The sequence below is a fragment of the Etheostoma spectabile genome, chromosome 17 (genome assembly GCF_008692095.1).
Source record: "Etheostoma spectabile isolate EspeVRDwgs_2016 chromosome 17, UIUC_Espe_1.0, whole genome shotgun sequence".
In the NCBI taxonomy this organism is placed as follows: Eukaryota; Metazoa; Chordata; class Actinopteri; order Perciformes; family Percidae; genus Etheostoma; species Etheostoma spectabile.
Window position 1 is genome coordinate 2,304,771 of NC_045749.1, and position 12,295 is coordinate 2,317,065.

General features: G+C 38.9%; 1 protein-coding gene across 6 annotated transcripts in view; it reads right to left on the reverse strand.

The window, feature by feature from the left end:
* Nucleotides 1-12,295, reverse strand: part of nckap1 (NCK-associated protein 1) — a 34,495-nt gene that overhangs the window by 17,409 nt on the left and 4,791 nt on the right. The window contains exons 2-6 of one of the 6 annotated variants that reach the window (XM_032540813.1): nt 10,033-10,050; nt 7,720-7,740; nt 4,012-4,122; nt 977-1,063; nt 818-874 (exon numbers count right to left, since the gene is read on the reverse strand). In XM_032540813.1, the coding sequence (XP_032396704.1) occupies nt 818-874; nt 977-1,063; nt 4,012-4,122; nt 7,720-7,740; nt 10,033-10,050 (294 nt within the window). Of the gene's footprint in view, nt 1-817; nt 875-976; nt 1,070-4,011; nt 4,123-7,719; nt 7,741-10,032; nt 10,051-12,295 lie in introns of all 6 variants that reach the window. The other 5 variants (XM_032540812.1, XM_032540815.1, XM_032540814.1 and 2 more) reach the window with 5 other exon arrangements.

Sequence of the window (12,295 nt, forward strand, 5' to 3'; positions counted from 1 at the left end):
CTATAATGGAGTGAAATGGAAATTTGTAAGTTAACCCAAACTTTTGACCGGTAGTGTAGGTCATTTCGTATCTCGAAAACCACATACATCATGGAATAAAAGATTTTCTGGTAATTTAATATTATAATCTTTATGAAATATATTCATAAATATCGGCCTTAATATATATATACCACATATCAAGGCCTATGTCTGTATACTTGTGTGAATTACAGACTTAAATGAAAAGTACTGAGAAATTTCTAATGTAGCTAGGAACGTTTATTCTTACATGCATCTTAAATTGTGTTTTGTGCTCTTTTGTAATAAATCCATTAACTTTTTGTAAGCTTTAATCATGACAATTGCTTCCCTTGATATGACAAGTGACAGGGCTTTCTTTAAGAGTAGCAGCGAAATGATTCAAAACAAGATATACACTCCCGCACATTTCATATTTAGGAAGATTACAATCAGTTTATGTTGACAATGTCAGAGAGGTGTTACTTCTACTAAATGTTGATTATTGAGGCTGTCGTTAGCGGCGGTGTTGTACGGGACTGCATTATACTGAAATGTAGTTCTAATAATCTCCCCATCTCATGATTAAAAATGGGGTTGGCAAATTATTAACAACATCTTTCAATATAATTTAGTCCAGTTCATGCCCAATGCTAAAACACAATGTAATTAACGTCTCTGACATGACGTTATTATCGTTGTAGAGGTAGAATTTATAGCAGAGCTGTTGTATTAGACTGCATTAAATATCACGGACAGCAAATGATGAAGTGGCCACTGAGGTTCTGCCAATGTCTTGTTTGGGTTTTGCACTTACAATGTCAAAGAAGACCTGGCAGGCGTCAATGGTGTTCAGCAGCTCACACACATGGTCCTGTTGGTAGAGGATTCAATACATGAATACCTGCATTAGAATCGCCACCATATCATCCTTCACAGCGTCCTGTTAAGTGTGTGTATGTGTGTATTTTCCTACCTTGAATTCCATGACATCTACGAAGGTAAAATAGTAGAGCGCCAGGTTCTTCAGAATCTCGGATTTTTCCTTCTGCAGCTGAGCCAGCTGTTGCTGTAAACACGGCAGCGTAGACAAAGTTATATATTTACACATACATATGACATATATATCAGTAAAACACGTTTACTTTGTGGCAAGAGTATCTTTTATCAATAATTGTATCTCATTTGGCTTTTGTATCTTATGTACCTTAAAAAAGTTGTCTCTCCGCGCTTTACAAGGTTGAGCTGACAAATCCCTCTTACAACAGCCCACTGACCCTAATGTTCCCTGTTACAATAATTAACTAAATAGCCAAATACGTGAGTAGGTTATCAAATTTACAGACATTTATTTTTTTATGCATTTAAGCTCAAGTCGGTTTCTGAAAATAATTTTCTTCCACATTACACTTTCTGAAAACTGGAGTGAAAATTATCTGTTCTTCTAACCCATCTCAGACTGAAGAAGAAAAAAAAAAAAAATCAATTAGGGAATTTCCCTTCAGGGATCAATACAGTTTATCGCATCTTGCTCAACTTAATTACAGTTTCTCTCCATTTTGACTAAATTAACAGCAAACTGATATAAATTAGATACCGTTGCTGAATAATTTAGTGAGGCTGGAAAACTGTTCTTGCATTAATACAAACAGAGAGACACACTGATAACTAGATACAAAGAGAGAAAAAGACTCCGTTTAAAAAAAGCAAATGTATATGAAGTCATTTTACTTTGGCAGAACATTTCCTTTCATTTGGATATTTGTTGGGACATTGATGCAGAGACATTATTCAGTTATGTTCAGTGTATGTTGTTTTTGTAATTATATATTTTTTTGTTTGGAAACTTTGTTTTATAAGTCAGGAGCGCATTGACTTTTTTCAAAAGTTGCTTGTGTTTCAAGTTCAACGTCCCAGCTGCAAAGAGAATAAAAACGTTTGACCAAAGTAAAATCTGACTATCAAAGCAAAGCCAGACGGTCTATCTGAGATTGTGTTTTCTAGAAATCAGAGACTTGAAGACAGAAGTGAGATGGAAAACGAAGCCCCAAAAGAAAAAAAACTTCTACGGTCCGGGAAAGTTCAAAACTAATAAATTCAGCTTGAAAAGATTGTTGCATCAATCTTTTAAAAAGATGGAATATAATCAGGAATTTGAAAAGCAATGTATTAAGCGAGTAAGAAGCAATTTCTATTTACATCACAGAAAGGACTGAAGCATACTCTTTGTAAATTTTGTTAAACTCAGACCCAGCGCTGTGTGTTTCAGCTCAGAACTGTAACGGTAAACAGTGAAATTGCACAAGAAAAGAAGAAAAGTGTGAAGATTGTGTGACACTGCTGCAACACCAAGGAGTTAAAACCTTCCGTACTTGGCCCAAAGTCAAGCAAATAAACCATTTGGAACAATTATTTTCCCCATCAAGTCATTTTTAGATAATGTTGTTTAGCAGTTAGAGGGTTTTCTGCCTGTTCTCCCTAATTTTTTTTTAATAACAAATTGGCACATCGGTTCCATAACACTCCTTAGTGCAGGCAGTCAGCCAGTCACTTAAACAGTTGGTCGGTCATTGAGCCTTCTAACCAGCTAGCAGTCAGTCGGCAAACCAGGTAGTTAGTCAGCCTCACAGTCACTCGGTGGATGGAGGATAAAAAGTAAAAAATGCTGCCAGCAGAGAGGAGGGAAAGCAGAGCAACGCAAAAACACACTCCAAAATAGGCTTAACAAAATAGGTACAAAACAAGTACATTGTTACAAAACTTAGGTAGGTGAACTAAAATTAAAAAGTTACAGAAACTTAGATACAAAAACTTACCAAAAAGCACAAGTCCGGAATAAGCCAAGATTAGCATGCAAAACACAAACGAACACAGAAACAAAGCAGAAAACAACATAAGAGACAATTTTTGCACAGTTATACTGAATAAAGCAGTTAGCTACACACACACACACACACACACACACACACACACACACACACACACGATTTCCTGTCACCATAACAAATTTTGCTAAACGATATAATATTGTCATTCTGAGACCATTTTCATCTAATATAATGGCATAATAATACAGGTACACCTTTTCAAAGACCAATAAACTATATTATATTTAACACTGGAAGTGGAAGACATTTTAAATATCCACAAAAAATGAACAAAACCGTAAAAACAATAACTTAAATAGACTCCGTCTCTGTTCCACTGGAATAAAAACCAAACATAATCAAAAACAGTGAATAAAATGGGAATTCTTCAGGCCGCAATAAATTAAATTTAATAATTATCGCGGTCATTTTTTATTTTAAATAAATCGATTTATTGCATGTTGCGACAGGCCTAACCCACACACACACACACACACACACACACACACACACACACACACACACACATCTGTTTGCTAAATGACAATTTGACATAAACACATAGGCCAGCAGAAGCTACATGTTAAGCTAACACGTAAAGCTAAAACAAAGATTAGCAACAACTCATTTTGCACGCACACACACAAAATGTAGATTGCACTTGCAATGTAAAATCAGATTATAGAGTATTGTTCACTGTCAATTTATATACTGTAACTATTACACATCGTATCTCGTTAACTAAATTACATTTGTTTTGACAAAGGCTTGACTACATACAAGAAATGTAAAACTCAAAATAAATACAGTACCAGTCAAAGGTTTAGACAAACAAAAAACACACCTGAGCTTTCAATGACTATTGTGTAATTTCTTATCTTAAAATAATACCATGAATGTTCAGTAGGTTTTCCTATATTTTTCCAGATCTGCTCAGCTATATCTAGAGAAGCGGAAGAACCCAGGTTCAAATGTGAAAGCTTTCCACGTACCACTAGGTAGGTGCAGAAAACCAAACCTTAGTCAATTTTCCAGGTTTTAAGGATGTGCAGTTACACACCTGAAGCTAAATCAATCATACAGGTGAACAGACATCTCTTGCTGTTCATAACATCCAAACACACCGCAAATATGTAGCACTTACGTTATTATTCCGTGTTTCCACAGCAGGGAACTTCCTGACAATAAATTTAACTGCAGACTCCAAGTTCTTATCAACAAGATAGGAGGGCTTAGCCTTGGGATCGCCACATGCCTGGAAAGGAGAGAAGAAGAAGAAGAAGAGGTGAGGAGAAACTAAACAAAAACTATAGTAAGTACACAGCAGCTACTGAAACACCTAGGCTTTTTATTTAAGCATTTATGACAGATATCATTACTATTAATCTAACATTTTCTTTCCTCATGGCCAGGCATGTTAGATGTGTGGTCATCGCCAGGGAAACATTTAGTGCTCACAGGTAAAACTGGTTTATCCCGGCCCAGGATGTGACAAGGGGATGAGGTGGATGAAATATTGACATCCACTGACATTTAGTGTTTTTTTTTCTGGACCAAAACACGAAAACAAACGCACACAAACTTGATTTGCAAGTGACCCGTGCAGTCTAGTTTACCATCAAGATGCACGTCAACAAGGAGACTACAGCGTGTTGAACAATCAACAGGGTGGACTTCCACTTTGCTGAAGTGAGTTTGTGGTTTTCATGTTCGGATAAACCAGCTTCGACTGCTGTAACCAGACTGAGCCTGAACGGATCAGTGGTTCTCAACTGCTGCGCTGTGGAGTGACAGAGAGCCGAGCCTAGACACTAAAATGCTCCTTTCAAATGCAATTAGGCCTGTAACAATTATTACATAATTGTCTGTCAATTGTTTTTAATTAAGTGCTACCATTAGCTAAGGTCTTAAGGTGGAAGGATGACTGTTAATTGTTGATTTTGTTTGGTTATGCCAAAGTGTAATTATTTCCATTTCCTTCTTTTTTGTTTCTTCTTGTTTTTATATACTAAATCCTACTATCCTATGTCTTTTTTACTGTACCTCCAACCTGCCTATTGGACTGCAGATGGAAACAATCTGGCCCATTTACGTGTACTGTTGTGCTTGTTCATCAATGTGCATTGTCCTGAATTAATACAATAAATAAATATGTGATTATTGGTCAAACTATAGTTTCTACAGTGGTTGTAGGCACCTGACCCTATACATGTTCATAGCAACAGAAATGAAAGGGGGGTATACCGTTAGAAAAACTGTTTTCTGACAATAAAAAGGCGTTTACTTCATGGGCTGTGTATTTGTGTTATTACATTATCATGGGTCACATAACAGTAATATAACTAATTGCAAAGCAAAATTAGGAATTGTTACAGCTCTAAATACAAATATAGTCTTTCTACATATTTTATTTTGCTGGCCCTTAACCCATTCAGGTCAAGTCTGGAGTAAAACTGTTTAAGCATCTAATAATATAGCCTCATCTTAAATCACCCAGAGGTGTCGGCTTTGCCAAAACGGTGTCCACAGCGCAGGGAGGATGAGAACCACTGAGAGAGACCCAGGTAACGAGAGGGTTGCAGTTTCAAACTGAAGTGTCTCTGAGTGATCACTGGTTAGTACCACTGCATGACGGGCAGCGTGATGGACGGGTAAAATGAAGAAGGGGTTGAATGAAAAAGAGGAGGAAAAAACAGGAAGGGAGAGAGGGAGAACTTAAGTAAAGGGGGCACACAGAGAAATGACTTGAGAAAGAGACAGAAGTGGTCAGAGAGAAAGAAAGAAAGAGAGAGAGAGAGAGAGAGAGCGCCCTATTTTAATTGTTTCACTACACCTACAGAGCTGCCTTTTTATTATTTATATTGTCACCTACTCATCTAAGTTGGTATCTGCCTGGCTGGACTGACTCTGGCAGGAGGCAACAGTGCTGCTCATGCATTATGGGTGGTGTAATAGTGAATGGTGAGGAAGATGTGGTCCATGCATGTGCCATAAACGGAGTGAATGTCTACAATTTGTTGGCTGCCAACACGGAGGAACAATCCTAGAAGAGGTCAGTGCCTTTGACCGTTCTGACGATTCGGTTCCTCGTGGTTTCAGGTTTAAGTTTACAACGTGGAAGCACACATTTAGAAAAGCCATTAAAGAGTAACATGAAGTTACCAAAATGAAAATCGACAACACAAAACGCAATGCTTTAAATTTAATGTTTTCTACCCGCGACAGCATATCACAGCTGATGAACCGACAAGGCTTGGAACAGTACCACAACCATGAGCCTGGATTTCAGTTTGTATGGCGCTGAAACCTTTCCAGCATCAGCCAGTACAAAAAACAACAACCACAAAACAGCAACACATGCTAGTTCACACAAGCACGGAAGGTAAATGACAACAGCGGGCTGAAAAATCTGCTTTTGTCGACATGTGGGAGTTGATATTTTCGCGTAGTGGTCCTCGGTGCAATATACCGCACTGCTGACAATGGGTGTGGTCAGGGAAACAGACTTGGAAACCAGAGATCAGTGCAAAAATGGCCTTTATGCTAGCCTGGAAATCTAGACGCACCCTAGCGGCAACAAATGCATTTTGCAGCTAAGGTTAGTCTTGCAACTCTTTGATGGCTTGCGAGCTGGAAAAACCAAATTCTGGTCAGGCCAATCACATCATGTATAGAGTCTGTGGGCGGGCTTAACATAAGGACGGCAGAGTTGAGACGGTTCTGCGTAAATTTCCTGCTACTTGAAAACAAAGAAAAGATTGTCTTTCTAATCGTCTTTGGCCGTGACTCTGGAAGACTTGGGGTTAAGCAATGAAGTCATTCTTGAAAAAAGAAGGATGGGTTTCGGAGCTTTGCCGACCGGATACGGCAAAAGTTATATCCATCAACCAGTGTTGCTCTGGTTGGTTGTAGTGCTATTCTACTGCGTGCAGAGGGAATTTGAAAGACAACCGTTTATCCCACCCGTCGGCTTGAGCCCCATCTATGGTGAGTTCCCAGACCCAACATCTTGATGTGGGTCTGGCATGTCGGGCTACCTTTCTGCCATCGAGGATTTAAAGTTTCATCACCCTTTACAGATTAGCTACAATTACTACATAATCACATGGGAGCCACTACTGCAGATGTTGCTGGTTTAACTGCAAGTTTAAGAGGAAATACTGATCAGCATCTGCTGCCACTTTGCATCTGATATAATACAACATGGGATGCAAAATAGTGCAGGTGTAAAATAGGATTAATTCACTGGAAAAACTATCCTGACAACTGGTAGCCTACCCTGCGAGCAAAATCAACTACACAATATGTGTTATGCTAGCTACCTAGCCAAAACCCAGTTTGGTTTGTCTGTTTGGTCTGTCAGCTGAAGCTAGGTTACGCTCTAAAAAGATGCTCTGGTAGCACTGGGTCATAAACACAGCCATTACTGCGGGGTCTCACACACAACACACTTGTGGGGGTGGTTTGACACAGAAAAACATACAACACCAACATGATTTCAATACCCATCAATGACACAGACTGGACCTCGAGTCTCATTTTGTTTCCTTGCGCCCACTTTTCTCACAGCTGACCACATTTCCAATTTACAACAATGGTCATAGTCCCCGTCATTGTGCGTTTGCATCTCACACACCTAAACAGATTTCCTTTAGCCGGTGGGTGTCGAGCAGACTGAATGTTAACCGTGTAAAATGAGAAGCAAGGAATCAAGATGGGACTGTTAAATCCATGCAATTGCAAAAGCACAAGCTTGTGTTGCTATAACAGAGATTCTTCTGATGACAGCACACCACTAGCTTCGCCCTACACAGAAGACTAGTCTCTACATTGGCCACTAAAATGTAATTACCCTTTGACTCACGCCGGGGAACTGCAGAGTAAAAAACACTGTTTGGTTATTACATAACATTGGTATGCTGACTATGAAGACTGTACAAGTGTTTTCCATGTTTAGCCCAAATTTAAAACTTTGCTGTTGTGGTCCAAAGGCTCTGCAACAGCTCTCCTTTAGACATTACGGTTGTTCAACTATGTAAACTTTCTGAGTCTGAAATCCTTATTTTACAGACAGATTTGTGCACCTTACACTCTCTTTGTTAATGTGTGATGCTTGCCCTAGAAAGGTACTCTAAAAATAAACTTAAACTGATTTATTTACTTACTTGTTGATGCGTTCAAATGAGTGTAGAAGTCCCAACATCCAAGACTTGTTATGTAAGCTACCAACAGCAACCTTTCCATAATGAAACGCTCAAAATCACATTGTTCTATTAATCATCTGGTTTGATTTACTGACTATACAGTTTTTGGATGTGATGTTGCACAGCAGCTGGCTCTTGCATGTTCAATATCAGAAATCCCCACAATAACTTGGTTTTCATCACCGTCTGCTCTCAGAACGGCATTACAGGCGACAGTGACATGACTTTGACGAAGAGATAATGGCAATTACCAACACATTCAATGTAAACGCCTATGCTTTGGATAATGGTTAGCAGTCATGTACAGTAAGTTACACTTACTTGTAATTAATGGGCTAGAACATGCAAAACCTTGTTTATTTTTGTAGCTATAACCACACCATTGCAGCGTCTCACAAGATGATTAAGCTTCAACTAGTCTCATCTCCTAATAATTTGTTTACTTTCAGAAGTAAAGAGACTGTTGCGTAGCATCACAGAACAAAAGCATGAAGACTTATCGATCATTTTCTGTCATTTGCATGGCGTGGCATTGTCCATTAGTGCTGGTGGTGGCTAGTGCAACAAGCTAGCTGGCTGGGTTTTGGGTGGGGTGGGGGCTGATGGGCGAATGGATGGAAGGAGGGGCGCAGCGGATGAAGGGACAGGGCATGGGAATAAGCCGAGAATCAGTCGTGGTCAGGGAGGAGTAAGGGAGTTGTTGCCTGGATACCAGAACAGACCTTAGTCTCGCCTCCACCATCATTTCTCCATTACGGGAGGCAATTAACATCTGAGCTTCTCAAAGGGTCCCCACATTGAAACATGTGGCAGGAGGGGACCCTGGACTAGATAGCACTGGGCTGGGGAAATCTACGTCTGAAAACTAATTAAGACCATTAATCACTGGATGAAATATTCCAACGCCCCATGGCACCTTGTTAGTGATCCTTCAGAGTCTCTGTAAACAACGCAAAAATATACTTGTCCTCGCTGAGATGAATTAGTTTCGTCTGTCGTTCATCACAGTTTGATCTCTCATTTTCACAAAGAGTGACTTACTGCTACAAACAGCAGAAAGAATGGATGGTTTCACGAGATTAGTAACAGAACCACTACACCTCACTAAGAGCTGGCTGACTGCCTGGACTGCAACAGAATCATCTTCACTCATCTTTTTGTGATTGTCTGCATTATTGTGCTTGGAAACCAAGTCACACAAAACCTTTAAGGCTTGAAAGAAGAGCTTGACGGCACGATGGCAGTTTAAGTCCATCATCGAATGCCAATTCAGTTCATTTATGGAGTAGACTTTCTTTACAATTAGTCATCGAATTGGTGAAGTGGTGGTTAGTTGTTGGCTAATAATAAACTGCAAAAATATTGTTCAGATCAAACAATATTTAACGGTAACAATCGGTAACAATGTATAACATTTCTAAAGTCCATTAAAATATACATTTTAAACACATATTTTCTACTCCATTTTTGATCATCGAATTAAAAAAATTGAACTTTCTAAAATATATGCACTTATTTTGTCAAGTACTGTTAAATAGGCAAATTTAAATGCCATATTCACGTGAAGACTGAATTACTTGTAATTGTTTTTTTTGGTATTCACCACAAAAAGCTAGTTTTGCAGACTAATAAACTGGGCAGCTAACATATCTGAACTAAAAGTTAAAAAGCTCTCTTTTCTCAATCAAAGCATGGAAAACAATGTGCATGTGAGTGCTGAATCATAAGAAATGAACACACTGAATTTCCATTGAGGGCTGGTAAAACGGACAGTGAATGGAGCCCATCCTTGCTCTCAGCATTACAGATTCAAACATGAAGAGGAGTGAGGCACAACGGAAAAGGACCAACAGATCAGTACAGGTAGCCAGGAGGAGGGGAAGGAAGGAGGAAGAGGAAGGAGCTGAGGAAAGGTGAAGGGGGTGGGGTTTCATCAGTGGAAGGTGATAAACTTTGCAAACCTTCCAAACTTGTCCTTGCTGCATAGGAGAGGGGGGAAGCATTGGAACGGAGAGAAGAAGAGAAGAAATCAAAACAAAGAGCCCACCCAGACAACCTGCTGGATCACTGGTCTACACATTCACTAACACACACACACACGCACGCACGCACGCACACACGTCTTTCAACAGCTGCTCCCATACAGGTGTTTTCTGCATATCTGAGAGTTCAGTTAAGGACAGCCATTTTGGCATTTCTTTTTAACACAACACATACAAAAACAACACATGCTGCGCCGACATGTGATCACATTAACACTTGTTTTAACGCACGCTGTCTTCAAAGTAAAACAAGGCGCAGCATCCCAGTACCCACGCACTCATTGAAAATAACACATCCATTTTAAGAGTGTATGGAGAAGCTGAAATAATATGGCTGACGCTCCTGTATTATACAGAAACTGGGTGAAGACGAAGTTCGGCCCTTGCAGTTTCCCTGGCTGCAATATTTGCCCCACATTTCTGCTCCATGGCTGTTGCTTAGTAACTGACAATGCAGTGTTCCCTCATTGCTGAAGCACGGAGCGCTGCATTGCTGGCGATGCTCTGATGCATGTTTGAATTGATCCCGTTATAGTTATATGGACATATAGCAGCTTAATATAAGACACATAGCACCCATAGAGAATATACAAGAAATAATAATAAATAGGATAGAAACTGGATTCACTTTAACTGTATTCCAGAAGGATTGTGATGGCACTTTTAGAGGAATTTGGACACAAGTACTTTATAATAGAAGTGGGCAATATATCACTATTACATTGATATTGTGACATGACACTAGATATCGTCTTAGATTTTGGATATCGTCACATCGTAACATGACATGAGTGTCGTCTTTTCCTGGTTTTAAAGGCTGCATTACAGTGAAGTGATCTTACCACTGTTCTAGCTGCTCTATTATTTGCATTTGCCCACTTAGTCATTAATGATAATAATTTATCAAAAATGTAATTGTGTAAATAATATGTGAAAGCACCAATAGTCAACACTACAATATTATTGCGGTATCGCCATCAAGGTATTTGGTCAAAAATATCGTGATATTAGATTTTTTTCATATTGCCCTGCCCTATATATATATATATATATATATATATATATATATATACAAAGTATGTGTCACTTACAAATTCCCAAACCACTCCATTATAGACACAATACCAGCTGATCTGAGTGGGTGGTTGATATTTAATGAACCATCTACATTGCCCATTATCAGCAACCATTCAGCCAATATTCCAAAGGCACATTCTGTTTACTAATCTGACATCATTTTAAATAACTGAAATTATGTAAATACACAATTTAATCTGAAAACTGCCTTGGTTAAAAAAAAGAATCCAACTGATCTCAGCTGGTATTCTGTCGACAATGGAGTGACCCCAAACTTTTGACCGGTAGTGAGTGTGTGTGTGTGCGCGTGTGTGTATATATATATATAAAAAAAACAAAAGTAGTATTGGGCAATATAACGCCATCAGATGGCCCAATATGAGTACAAACCTAAAAACAAAAACAGTATTTGGTGGGCTAATTCTAATGCCCGTCAACTGGAAATGAACCAATAGGATCCAACCTACCGTAACGGAGGGTGACTAGGGCTTCACGATATGAGGAAAATATCTAAGTGTGATTATTTTTGACTGATATTGCGAGATGATCCACGACATGTATCAATATTCTCAATTAAAATAAAATTAAAATGATCATAGTAGGATTTTCGCGAGGATCTGTACCACACCAAGATGTTTTTCTCTGTAGGATGGGAGTTGTAGGCTAGGATGTCTCCGCAGCACCACAATACTTGCCATTAACAAATATTGCGTCCCCCTGCATTTCAGATGTTGCACTAGTCCATAGTGCGATTTCAATACAATTGCGATTAATTGTGCAGCACTAACAGTGACCTTACTTAGTGGATGGCGTATTAGCCATTTGTGGTAAATCTACATCAAATACAGCTTATTTGTTAATTTGGGGTTCCCTCTATCTGTTTTTTTTGGCAACAGTCATCTCTTATTTATTATTATATAGCATGCATCAGATTGGTACTGAGTGTTTGGGTATAAAACCGCTATCAGGGGAGAAGAAAAATACTATTGGTGCAATCCTTTTTATCATCATATCAAAACCTGGTTTACGGTTGGGCAGTAAATTTTGGCAACAAAACCACATCCCCCAGTCCTGTAATAACGAATGTTAGGTGCCCCTATTTTTT